The sequence below is a fragment of the Protopterus annectens genome, chromosome 11.part0 (genome assembly GCF_019279795.1).
Source record: "Protopterus annectens isolate FY-2018-M chromosome 11.part0, PAN1.0, whole genome shotgun sequence".
NCBI classification, from domain to species: Eukaryota; Metazoa; Chordata; order Ceratodontiformes; family Protopteridae; genus Protopterus; species Protopterus annectens.
In genome coordinates this window covers 1,190,991,130-1,191,005,054 of record NC_056745.1, presented here as the reverse complement: position 1 = coordinate 1,191,005,054, position 13,925 = coordinate 1,190,991,130, and the positions used below count along the sequence as shown (strand labels likewise).

Genomic DNA, 13,925 nt, shown 5'->3' with positions numbered 1-13,925 from the left:
TAAATGCTGGCAAGGTAAGTAGATAAATCATTCTGTTTATAAGTATGGCTTTTTTTGCTAATAATGCTGTTGACGTTAGACTGGTAGGAACTCTTTACGACAGTAATGATGTTCAGTTTAGACTGATGGGATGTTTTTGTAACAGTATTGATGCTCAGTTTGGACTGATAAAATCTTTTTGAAGCAGTAATGATGTTCCTTTTAGACTTATGACCTTTTTGTGACAGTAATGCCATTCAGTTTAGTCTGATAAGAGTTTTGAGACAGTAATAACATTCAGTTTAGACTAGTAGGACATTTTTTAGACAGGAATAATGTTAAGTTTAGACAGTCAGGTTTACATTGGTACGACAGCATGACTGTGCATCATAATGATCATCAATGATCTTGTATGCATTGGCTGTTTTATGTAAGACTAGTTGGTCTTCTACTGAACAGGTCTTTCAAGCACTCAACTTCGGCATTTCTGGTGCCTCTTCTTTTTTGTTTCATCCACTTAACCAACCCACTTTCTCCACTACCAGCACTCAAATGACCTACTCCTTTCGCCACAGAAGAGTGGGATCCATGCCATCAGGAAGGCAATCAGTCTCCATTAAGAATAATGTATGTACAAGAAACAATGCAACCATCAATTAGACAGAATGTTTCTAATCTTATAGAACATATAATGTTACTAATGAATCAACCCATTACTGGAAAGGGATACTTATCATCTATTTATAAAACAAATAAAAAAATAAAAACTTATAATAATGACAAAATATGGAATTATTATAGATCAATTAATGGACATGTGCCAAATGACAGAGACAAAAAATTAATTCTTCTCTCTCCAAAGCAGACATCACTTTCACTACATTGGAAACTCTTTACATGGCAATTCATACACAGATCTTACGTAACCCCTCATAAGATGGAACTTATGTTTAAGAAAAATATTGGCTGCTGGAGATGTGATTTATCAATAAAAGCAGACTGGCAGCATATGTTCTACGAATGCCATGTGATTAAACCATATTGGGATAAAATACATTATTTTCTGCAAATGGTATTCAATGACAAATTCCAGATTTCCAAATCTATTATTTTGTTTAATGCACCTGTACCTGACTGTGTACCAAGAACAAAATATGTAATCTTGTGGGCTCTCCTAGCCATTGCAAGGAAGAACATTACATCAAACTGGAAATCCAAAGCTTCTCCAACTTTAAAGCAATTCATGGATATGGTGTCAGCAGTATCGCAATTGGAAATGAACACTATTAAAGGAAGAACTGAAAGAACTACATCAATATATATAGCATGGCAAAAAGTAACTGAAATACTGGAGAGTAATGACTGTAGCAGATTATAATCAGGAAACAATTGTATAGAAAGTCAATTATATGCCAACAATAGACATCCTTGTAAATACTTTATTTTGGTTTTAATGTCTGATATCTGTTTAGAGGTTTTAGCCAACCTTTTTAAATAATTTGTAAATACTTCACTGTCATAAATAACTTGCATTCATGTTTTCGGAAATGAATAAAAATATTTACAACAAAAAAAATAAAAACAAGGAAGGAACTGTAAGAATAATGTATGTTAGAACCCACTGCTAGAAAAGGATATGAACCCAACAATGCATTCTTTCCGTGCCTCAGAGGTGCTCACTGGTATGCTCAGTCTAAGATGGGAACTTAGCATTGCCACTCCCATAGTAAGAGCCCTCTAGCGCATTCATGCCCTGATGTAGGCTTTGTCCCTTATCCCTATAAGAGGCAAGAATCAAGTGACAGGGTGAGTGGATCTGCTGTTCTTTCGGGCTAATTGGTTCCCTCCACTTAGCCCTAACCTCTTGCTGAGTTGCGTAGAGCTCCACTATAGTTGTAATAGTACACAGCCAGCAGAGTGTATTCTGTAGGTTCATTCCCCATGAGTGAAACACCAGTAATCCTTTTGGCTACTGTTTTGTTAGCCTTGCCATCACATTAGAAAAAAAAGGCCATCCCTGAGATTGAAGCTTTTAATGCAGTCATTCAGTAATTTGTGTGAAGTAAGCCCAGTACTTTTATGAAGCATAGTCGGATCCTGTTGATAAGCACCACATCACATTAATCTCATGTAGTGTTTCAAAAAATGTTTTTGCTTATAATAGTTGCAGCATTGCTTCTTGTGCCCTAGGTGTCACTGTAAGCTGACAGAAGTAGATTTTACAGCCACTGTGAGTGTTGTCTTTTGAGGAGGGGCTTGTAGGTTTCTCATGTAATTCTCCCTTATACCCCAAAAGATGCCTTAACTTGAAACATCTTGGTATTTAAATGGATGCATTTGGTTGCTGTCTCTGTAACCGTTATCCCTAGTTTGCATAGCAACCAAAGATTGGACCTTTTATTTCATACTTCGATAATCTCCGCAGAAGTTACAACATGGGGCAAAGAGCACTGATGGAGAAATTCTTTGAGGATTAAGTACACTGTAGGAGGTGAATGCTATACATTGCATGTATTTGGGACATGCCCCTTCTAGCAGGAGATACTTTGGGATTTGCAGCCAGTTAAGAGTTTGTAATTAACGTCATGAGATAAACGTGTTTCTGATACATTTCAAATTGTTTCTGTCATGAAACATTAAGGATTATTATATATATTTTCCTTATACAGCTTTCCACACAAGGGGAGGCTAGCCAGGTAATTGGACCACTTACTGAAGGCCAAAGAAGAAATGTGGCAGTTGTGAATTCATTGTACAGGCTGCATCAGGCTGTGTTAAAGGTAAGATTTTTTGTTGCTTTATTTCCTGTTGAACAGTATTATTCTTGATGAATTCCTGCTTTCTTTGTAATTGAAAATGTTGTAAAGGATGTTACTTGAACAACACGGATCAGGGAAAAATGAGTAACTTTGTTTTGTGAACAAATTCTCAGATTGTTTATTAAAAGTGCAAATAGTGTTTTGTGCTTCCATTCACCACCAATCAAGACTTCTTCAGACCATTTTTGAAATAGAACAGCTTCCTGCACTAAAACATATCTAGAATTAATAGATTAATAATCTGTAATATAAATATGATTTGAACTGACCAGTAAAATCATAATTAAAAAGAAAACATTCTGACTGGCATCCTATCATGAATGGGTTATTGAGTATGCTAATGTACAAAATATTGTATGAGAACTGAATGAAAAGAAGTCTGCATTGGCCTGGGGTGTTGTCTGGGCCCATTGGTGCAGTGGCCTTGGCCTTAGAGAGAGCATTAAGAACCTGTTCATTAGTGATAGCAGGGGAGTTATATTTGATGGTATTTCCTGAAGGAAGGTTGAGGGGGAGAGAGGGGTAAAGTTGGAGTTGAATTTATCAGCCAGTAGGTTTGCTATATCTTCTGGCTCAGTATAGGTGGCTCCATTTACAATGAGCTCTGCACACAAATGTGTATTGCCTATAAGGTTGTGGACATAGCTTAAGAATGCTTTGTGGTTGTCCTTGGCGTGGGAGGCCAAATTCACCTCAAATTTTTGGTAGATTTTATTTGTCCTCTGAGATATTTGTTTAGTTTGGTGAGAGTTCTTTTGTCATGCTAGGTGCTGTACCTCCTAATTTTTAGCATGATTTTCTTCCTTCTGTTATACAGCCTATTGATTTTGTGATTTCAGCAGGGTGGTTTCTTTTTTGAGTTAGTTCTGTACTTCTTCCTGGTGGGTACAGCTGCCTCAATGCAGTTGTTAACTTGCTTGTACGGGGTTTCTGTGAGCAGTTCTGTATAGGCAGCAGTGTTCTCAGGGTTTATGGGGGCTTGAAATTTTGCCAAGTTATCACTTAATAGCAAGAGATTAGCCTTAGGGTAATTCCTGAATATTGCAGGTTTAGCTGGGAGTCCAGGTTTTATTTTTACTTCAAAGGAGACCACTCTGTGGTCTGACCTTACCAGGGAAGACTTTACAGTGGAGGATGTGCAACACTCTCCCATATTATTGAGGACCAGATCCAGTATGGCTGCACCCCTGGTTGGTGCATTGACTATTTGGTTCAGGGAGTTTGTGTTTACAAAATCCAGGAATCTCTGTGCCTGTACTTTTGGTGTCATATAGGATTCCCAGTTAATAGTGGGGTAATTAAAGTCACCAATGAATATGGTATTGGGTTGGATGGTTAGTGTTTCTAATAAGTTTAAATACATGGTATGGGTTTCCTGGGTCATAGAGAGGGACCTATAGCTGACAAGGAAGTGATATTGGATTTTGCCTTTGGTGATTTGAACATGGAGCAGCTGAAGTGCCTTGTCCTGTTTGACCAGCCTTGAGTTATATTTATTTTTTATGTAAATAGATAGATACACCTCCATCTTTAGTCCCTGTCTGTGTAGCATTTGTTCTAAATGTGTGGAAGGGATTATAGCCTTGTACTGTTGGTATGCTCTCCACACACATGCTGACCACACAGACATCAGCATTCTTTAGGGTGAAGAGAGCTTCTAGGAAGTGGAGTTATTTGTTTAGACTCCTAGCATTGAGCAGTGATACCTTTAGATTTTCTTTGTTTTGATTTGCTGTATCAGAAGTACTTTCAGTTTGGCATTGCCTAAAAAAGGCACTATGGGGGAAGACAGTGTTTTAGCTAATATTTGAAAGCCTAGAGGGGAGAGGTGCAGACCATTCCTGGCAAACCAGCGTGCTCTGTTGACCATCTCCCTCCAAGCTGACAGGTATTGCACCACCTTAGAATGACGCCAGAAACTAAGCCAATTATTAAAGTCAGTCATCTTTTGTTTGTGTTGTGGCATCACCCTGGGAGAAGGTAAAATGCTGCTCAATGCTAGGCATGTACCAGCCAGAGACACATATTCCGAGAGCTCCATGATGTCTTTCTTCATATAGTCTAGGGAGGATTGTCTGAGATCATTTACTCCCTCATGGACTATGACTGAGTCATACTGGAACTTGTGGTCCGATGACCTGAGTGTGTCCGTAATGTGGTGGATCCTAGCCCATGATAAGCAACTGACCATGACTTTCTCCTTACTCAGCCTGGTGAGAGGGACATCACTGTGTCTCACAAAGGAGTCCCCATTGACCAAGATGATGGATTGTGTGATGGCTTGCCTTATGGGCTTAGAGTTAGAGGCTCCATGAGGTGTGGCTCTATGTGTTGATGTGTGTGTTGTTTTGAAAGAGTGTATTTGGGGCTGCTGAGGCTGTTTGTGTTCTTAGTCTAGGAGGTCTTTGTGGTTTAGGAAGGTTACAATTAAGTGCCTCAGCATATGTGGGTCTGTATGACTGCTTTTAATTGTGTGTGATGGGTGCAGCGTGTGTACTACTGACAACCTTATTGACATTAGGAGTACTTTTATGTGAGAGCTTTGCCTCCAGTGACATTGTGTGAATACATCTGTCACATATCATACCAGTTTGTTTGAGAATTAACTGTTTTTTAGTAAACTTGGGGCAATTTCTGCATTGCTTCAGGATGCCCATATACACCAAGCTGGTAATGGAGATGGGGGGGGAGTTCATATCCATGGCAACAGACCCTTTTTATTGATTACATAGCTGGAGTGAGAATATAAAGCAATGTCAGGAGCATTTGGTTTGCAACTCTGGGCACATTCCTTGTCACTGCAAACTAGTTGTCCTGTGTGCAACTAGATATTGAAGAAATTTCAATCATGCTTTTACAGGAAAAATTGTCACTGAAGGTGTCTTGAGTCTGTGCAGAGCACAGCCAAACACGTGAAGGGAAGTTAATACATAGTGTTTATATCACGTTATCGAAAGATGAAAATAGCGAGCGCTATTTCATCGGCCCCATAACATCTAAACATGAAAATATTAAATATTCAGAACAGCGAATTTTTTCCCATGGAAAAAATTTGCTGCTCCAAAACACATACACACAACACAAGTACATCAGACAAACAGCAACCACACACACACACTTAAATTCCTACATCTAACGCTACACTAAATTAAACATACACTACTATACCCACTTACCTTAACCCAAACCCTATCCCTAAGGTCCGTCACTATCGCACACTCACCTAACCCGCGCCCTAACCCTAACTCATTTAAACCACCCCTAACCCTAAAGTCTGTCACTATCGCAGACACGCCTAACCCGCGCCCTAACCCTAACTCACTTAACCCCCCCTAACCCTAACGTACAAACAATTGCACACTTACCTGAACCCAACCCGTAACTTTCCACCACAGCGCTAAGAATAGCAAAGCCACAGAAACGGCCAATCAAATTCTTTCCCGAGGAAATAATTTGCTGTTCTGCAGCTTCACTGTTCTTAGCATTCGCTGAATAGTGTTCGATATCAGAACATTCGAAGTTTTAATACTTCGATGTCCAGATGTAGACCCAATACATAAACCTTGAAAATTTAAGGATGAAGTATTTAGGCAGATATTCTGACGTTGAAACAAATCAAGTAGTACTTACTGAAAACAAAGAATTAGCTTGTCAAGAGTGATGAAAAGAGAAGTGTTGCATGAATGGCTACTGCTTGGCTACTTCTAGTGCTGGTCTCACCACAGCTTCAGTCTGATGGGATACAGTCCTCCTTTGCTTCTTCTCTCACCATAAGCAAAATGTTAGCACCAATCCCAAGATGAGAAGCAGGCCACAGCCTGTTTGGTAATCCACAGTATTGTCCCAGGTAATGCAAGGGTCTGTAGGCTAATTGTAGCCTTTTCCTGATAGATGCCTTGAATAGTAACCAGACCAATCAGGAACATTAAGCACAAACACTCACTGTCCAATGAAAAGCAGTCAGGAGTCAATGCACTCTGCTCCTTCTCTTACCAGGAGCAAACTATAAGCACAAATTCCAAGCTGGCACCTATGAAGCAGTTATTAGTCTTTCTTGTGATCAGCAGTCTCCAGGCAATCATGTCCTTGTGCTCTTTCTTACCTGGAGAAAACAGAAGCACTGATCCCAAGATGACTACTGAGAGGCAGATTTTGGGCTGTCCAATAACTGGTGGTCTTGCAATAGATGTTTAAAAGATAAGATGAAAAAATGTGTTAATATTATAAACACTACAGTGTGCACTCAGCAGTTTGATATGAAAAAGGGGGTAATTAAGTTTCAGCTGTCTAAGTGGAGAGTGACTAATTTTAAAAGAGCAAAATAGATTGAAAGGGGGTGGGCACTTTTATCTTCTGGATCTATGGAATATAGTTGGATGGCCAGTAAATTTCAGTAGTAGAAGGGAAGTGATTTCACAAAATGATAATTTTGTGTTTGCTTACAACAGCCAGTGAAAGGGGAGAGGGAAGGAAATATGTGGTCAAATTAACATAAGGGGCAGGCAACTAGAAAGACAGTTTTGCTTAAAAACACAATAGCAACAAGATGGGAGGGTGGGAAAAATCTGTGTGACTCACAAGTTGTCAGAGTCTTGGTGAGCTTTTCCAGTAAAGCTTTGAAATGTTTTATTTTACCCCTTAAATAGAAGGTTTAGTTCCTAGCTCCACCACTTTGGTCACAGATAATTAACCTTAACTGACCTGTTCTGACTTCTGTGTGACTTCCTAATTGACCTGTTCTAATGTGTAGCTCACAAGGGAGACAGCTGTGGTCTCTTTCCAAGTTTTAATATGCAGTTCAAAGCAGAATGCAAGTAAAACACAGTGCAAAGAAAACAAATCACAGTATACAAAATAGAAGAAGGCAGTAAAGTAGTACAAAATACAAGAAATCAAAAGCAAAATAACCTTTCCCCCCACAGCAAGTTGTGTCAGAGTCTCCGTGAGCTTTTCCAGTAAAAAAACAAGACCCCTTCTTAGACAACTGATATGTCATTGCTGTCACCACATGTGGCTTGAAGTTAAGGAGTACTAATAGCATTTAAAACATTTCTTATTTGCTATGCACAGGTAAATGAATGACCACTTTTTTCAGTATGCCTACCAATCCTTGAGGAATTTGTGTACAATCCACACACACTGACTGATGGTGAATAGTACAGGAAAGATAGAGGAATTATTCACCCCTTATAACTATAGATCACCATATAGATTTTATCTGCTCATTTCATATGCACTTTCAACTCCCTTAAGCAACCAGTAGGATTTTGCTCTTTATACTAAACAGTAACATTTATTTAGGGTGGATAAAAAAAAGTCTGACAGAACAACAGTTAAGGTAGAAGGAGTCATCTCAGAAAGCAAAAATGTGTCTAGTGCTGTGCCTCATGGCTCTGTCCTGAGTTTCCCTCTGTGCAGTATCTGTTTCTCTGTTCTTTAAATGGCAAATCTAGACCTTTGGCTGATCTAGTTTGCTAACAATTGGAAGGTTTATGCTACAGTTCAAACAACATCTGATACAGCAGTGCTACGGAAAAGACTATGCCATGCAAGTCACTAATGCAAAGATAATGGCCTCGAATTAAATGTGAAAAAAGTCATACTATCACATTTACCAAATGCAACATTTCTACTACCTGCAGTGTAGATGGCAACCCTGTTATGATTTATTCATGCCTAAGAGATCTTAACACTTAGGACCACCATGTTACAACAGTGGTGAGGAAATCCTTCTCTATGGCTCAAATTATATCCAACCATGTTAATATGGTTTGTTTTCATTTATATTAATGTGTGTTTGATTACGTCCTAAATGATAATTTAGTAATGATGTTTTAAAAAAGATAGAACTCTTTATAAAATTTGAGGAGGGGAAATTTATGGTGTATCAGGCATACCAGAGTATTTTTACACAGCATGTATGCAGTTGTTTATCCCTTAATCCTGCTGTAAGATTTATTCTCTCAATTAAAAGCATCCTTAAATCCCTTGTGATGTAGTTCTCCCTAGTGACTGTTATGGGGAATTTTGTGAATGCAGTATTAAAGCTATGTTGGGGGAGGATCCCACACACTTGCCAGAGTGGAAGAAGCCACATCATGTTTTGAAAAAAGGAGGGGTTAAAAAAATCAAGGCAAGGTAAATCATGAAAACCAGGTCCTGGGATGGAGAAACAGGTGTATCCCAGAAAGTATATTGAGACCCCGAGGCCTAAGAAAAGTTTCAGATAAAAAAGTCTACACAATTCAGAAGACTTCACAAGTGGGAGAGAATTGCTGTAGTAAGAGTATTAGTATATGATAGCTGGAGAACTGCTGGGCTTATCTTAATTCCTGGTTTGTTGAAAGAGCATTTCAAGTAAAGAATTTTGAGAGTAAGAGAAATGCATTTTATTGGACTAAAACATGACTCATATGAAATGGTAGATTAAAAGCCTTTATAAATTAGAAAACTCGTGTTGTATGAAAAAAAAAACAGTTTATTTTCTACTGTTAAAAAAACATATCTTGTAAGGGTTTTCATTTCAAAGTTTTAAGATGGTTTTATACTCTATTCTTAAAGGACTGTGCAGACTGCAAGGTGGGATCTGAACTGGATTACCCTGAAAATATTACATTTATAGTTTGCAACAGGGGAAATCTAGTCAGAATATACAATACTGCAATAGTTTGTGTGTTTTCATTGATGTATGCATGCACTAATAAGTAGGGAGTTAGTTTCCCCACTTGTAAAACTGCTGCTATTTTTGTGTTACAACAGCCACCTGATTATTGAGATACTTCTTTTTTGGCAAAATGTGGTTTCTTCTATGATCATCCACTGTGATATGGTGCAGAAATGTTTCTGTGTAAAAGTAAATCTAGATGGAAGCCCAGAGTGGTGTATTCTAAAGACTGTGTATTAAAATTCCTGTTAATTAGGCATTGTTCTTAATTGAGTGTTACAAAGTGTAGAAACATTTCTTTGCCACCTGAAGAAGTTGGACTTTGAAACTGAAGTAAGTGAATTAATTATTGCTGAATCAAGTTTAAAAGATTTGCATGATAAACATTAGTAAGAATTCCGGAAACTGTTGAATGTTTCAACAAACTAATATGAATGTACTGAAAGGTTGCTCACTAAAGAAATGTAAAGTAAATTACCAGAAGGTTGCTTACCAAGTATGTACTTAATAAATGTGCTAAACTGTTGAAGGAAATGTATTGAGAAAAATGTTCTTGCAGTGTGAAGCACATGCTCAAAAAGCATTGATGAAATAAATTACTGAAACTGGAAATGAATATTATGTTGAATTCTCAAATTGAAAAAAAGTGTCTTAGTGCATTTTAAATGTAGAACTAAAACCAACTGACTGTGAGGCACTGTTGTTTCAAATTACCAGTGAAATTGAGAACATTGTGGAAAGTTATCAAATGTAAGTAAAGTCTTGCTAATATATGCAAAGTGTAGAAAAGTGTTGGAAAAACTTTGAGGCAGTACATTTATTTTCTAAAATGCATATACTGAGATGTTGTAAGGAAAGGTGTTGAATAGTCTTTCTGAAAAAGTAAGTCAATTTGCAAGTGTGTGTGCTTCATGGCAGTACAGTGTTTATATTCTAAAGTGTGTGCACAGAGATGTACTGAGAAATAGTGTTGCACAGGCTTTCTGAGAAAATAAGTCTGCTTTGAGGTATGTACGTCTAGAGCTGGATCCTGCACTAGGTGATCTATCTAGGAAGTCACCTGGGTTCCGCTGGCTTAGGGGGCCTACTGGTTGGGTTGCTGCAAGAAAACTTAATTTCTTCTTTAAGAACACACTGTGTGTTATATTTCTTCTTTAAGAACGCATGCAGAGTACATCCTTAGTAGTGTCTTTGTGTGCATCTTTAGTATATGAAGCATGCGCATTTAAACATTGGAGTGCAGCGCTCGGGATTTTTATGTAAAATGATAGAGACGAGCATGAAGTTTTATTATGGAGCATTGTTGTTGAGGATGAAAGGAACATGGAGAAATGGTTAGTTTGTATGTGTGCATGTATGTATGTATAAAATGCCCCAGTTATGGATGGCAGGTTGGTTAACTTATTCAGGCTTAACCCCTGTATCTTGACTACAGGACCCTAGAGCCTAAATCCTCTACACCAACTACCAAATAATCAGCAAGTATATTTCAAGGATGGTTCAAGTTACTCAGCACTTTCTAAGAATGTTGTTTCTGTGCATTTTCAAGGAATATCAAGTTTCAAGGGAAGATAAATTTATTGTTGCTTATGTTAAGTCTGTTTTCAGTGTATAACTGTTTTGTTTAGCAAATGACCATTATTAGTGTTTGTAATATGAATTTTGAAAGCAGTAGTCCTTTCATGTCATTTGCTGGAAACAGGTATGACTTGCAGTTTTACATAGTCAAAAGACACGTCCAGTCATTGTTAGGGTTCAAAGAGTTTGAGAATGGGACTGATTTCATTTAATAAAGAGGTTCATCATATAAGTATGAACAACAACGATAGTTTTACACAGAATATTTTAGCGAATCTGCTGATATTTTCAAAGATGAGCTTGGTAAACATCCAGTCACATATTCCATGAAGTTAAACCATGGAGTAAGTCCAGTTGTTAGACCAGCATGGAAGATTCCAGTAACGATGCAGAGCAAAGTAAAAGCAGAACTAGACAAAATGGTGAATTTAGGTGTCCTTACTCGAGTAGAAAAAAACAACTGAATAGTTATCCTCCATGGTCATAGCTCATAAGAAAAGCGCAGATGATATTCGAATGTGTATTGACCCAAGAGACTTAAAGCACTTGAGCATCCTCATCATCCGATGTGTACAGTAGAAGAGGTAGCCACTGTCATGCCAAATTCCACTGCTTTCTCAGTCTTAGAAGCAAAAAGATCTTTTTGCCAAATTCCACTGGATTGCAAATCTTCATTGTTAACTAAATTCAGCACACCATTTGGTAGATACAGATTTTTGAGAATGACAATTAGAATGAGTTTTGCCAGTGAAGTCTTTCAACATGCCATGGAACAAATTTTTTCTGGTTATATATGTGCTGTTACAGTAGATATTACTGTTGGAGGCAATGGTGAAGATGGACATGGTAGAAATCTCAGGAAAGTTCTAGACCATGCATATGACATAAATCTTAAACTGAATCCTCAGAAATGTAAATTCAAACTGAGAGAAGTTACTTATGTGGGTCATTTGTTTACCAATTCTGGCTCACAACCAGATCCGTCCAAGCAAACAGCAATTGTGGAAATGCCAATTCCAGAGAATATCACATCTTTACAACATTTTCTAGATATGGTCAATTATATAGGAAAGTTTATCCCAGATTTGAGTGAGCTTTCTGCACCATTATGTTAGCTGACACGCAGAAATGTAAACTGGTGTTTGAAGCAACACCAAAGTGCATTTGATATTCTGAAGCAGGAAATTGCCAATCCACCCAAACTGAGATGTTACGATGTTCACAAACCTGTAACTCTTTCTTGTGATGCTTCAAAATATGGCCTTGGTGCTGCACGTCATCAAGAAAGCATAATGGTAGCCTATGCATCAATAACTGTAACCCAGTCAGAGATGCATTATGCGCAAATAGAAAAAGAACTTTTGCAGTAGTGTTCGCATGTTCGAAGTTCAGTGATTATATTTATGGCAGACCTATCTAGAGACTGTTCACAACCACTAGTGACAGTTTTGAAAAAGCCAATGCATACAGCTCCAGCACGATTGCAATGTATGATGATAAAATTGCAAAAGTACAATTTCGGTATTTTTTACAAAATGGGCAAATACTTGTACCTTGCTGATGCTTTGTCACATGCACCCAAACAAACAACACAGCAGCATGAAAATGGAACAGTAGACTTTGAAGTCATGGAAGTCAGAAAATTTTCATCATCGAGGCTTGATGAACTAAGAAATCACACAGCTTCAGACCCAATTCTCCAGAAGCTGAAAATGTCAGTCAAGGATGGTCAACACGACAATCTAGTTTACCACTTGACATTCGGCAGTATTTTCTTTACAGAAATGAACTCGTCGTGGAAGATGGAATCATCATGAAAGGTCCAAAAGTGGCAATTCCTAAAGCATTACAACAGGAATATATCAAAATCTTGCATTATGGTCACCCAGGTACTGATTCAACCGAAAGAAGGGCAAGAGGCATAGTATTTTGGCTTTCTTTGTCCAAAGATATAGAGAAGGAAATGACCAGACTCAGCCCCACACCACCTGGATTTCATTGCATGTAACCTTTTCTTGAGACTGCTTCATTTTTCAAGCTATTTTCCTACCTATATCATCATTTAGGAGTTAGGTTGGCCAGATAACATGTCAGAAGAAGAAGCAGTGACACAGTGCTAACACTTTGTTATTGTTTAATTATGATTCTTGCATTTCTGTTAAACTTTATGTATATATTTATTTACAGAGGAGTAAACTGGACACCTAGGGCCCTTTTTTAGTTATGAGTGTGTTACACAACAGATAAATATGTGCTGTTCAAAAATAAATTGTGTGATTTTGGTACAAACATGAATTATCATATATACAAGGTTGTGTTTGATTCACCTGTATTGATTTTACACATAGCCCATTTGGATTAGTTTTCTTAACTGATGACCAAAAGAATAAGTGTCCTTTACTTTCCCATTAGCCTTCTGTGAGATATAGTAGAAAGACTTTGTTGAAGTCAGTAACTGCTCTGTCCATGGGACTCACTTATCTATCTCAATTATGACTCAGTCAAACAATTGTATGAAGCTTCTTGGCAAAACTTCTAAGTAAATCTAAGGTGTTGATAATCTAGCAACCTACTATACAAATCTTTTCCTTAACTTTTTGGTTGCTTATGCTGACTTTGGGCCCTGACTGCAATGATTGTCCTAGTATCCCCAAGTCCTATCATGGTAACTATTTAGTGTGTCCTACACTAGGAAGGTATCCCTACTAGCTGAGCCCCTGAACAATGGAGTCTTCCTCTTCCATGTATAAACAATCAGGCTACAAGCTTGCCAGGTAAGTGAAGTGAGATATGACAGACAGGGCCAGCACACTGTGGCAGGTGGTGTTTTTCCACAGATCTAAATGTCACCCCTATATGTATAGATGATTTCGTCAGACTAGATG

General features: G+C 38.0%; 1 protein-coding gene across 1 annotated transcript in view; it reads left to right on the top strand.

Moving 5' to 3' along the window:
• Positions 1-13,925, top strand: part of COG5 (component of oligomeric golgi complex 5) — a 3,265,454-nt gene that overhangs the window by 2,692,558 nt on the left and 558,971 nt on the right. The window contains exon 15 of the mRNA XM_044088540.1: positions 2,649-2,759. Within this exon, the coding sequence (XP_043944475.1) occupies positions 2,649-2,759 (111 nt within the window). The remainder of the gene's footprint in view (positions 1-2,648; positions 2,760-13,925) is intronic.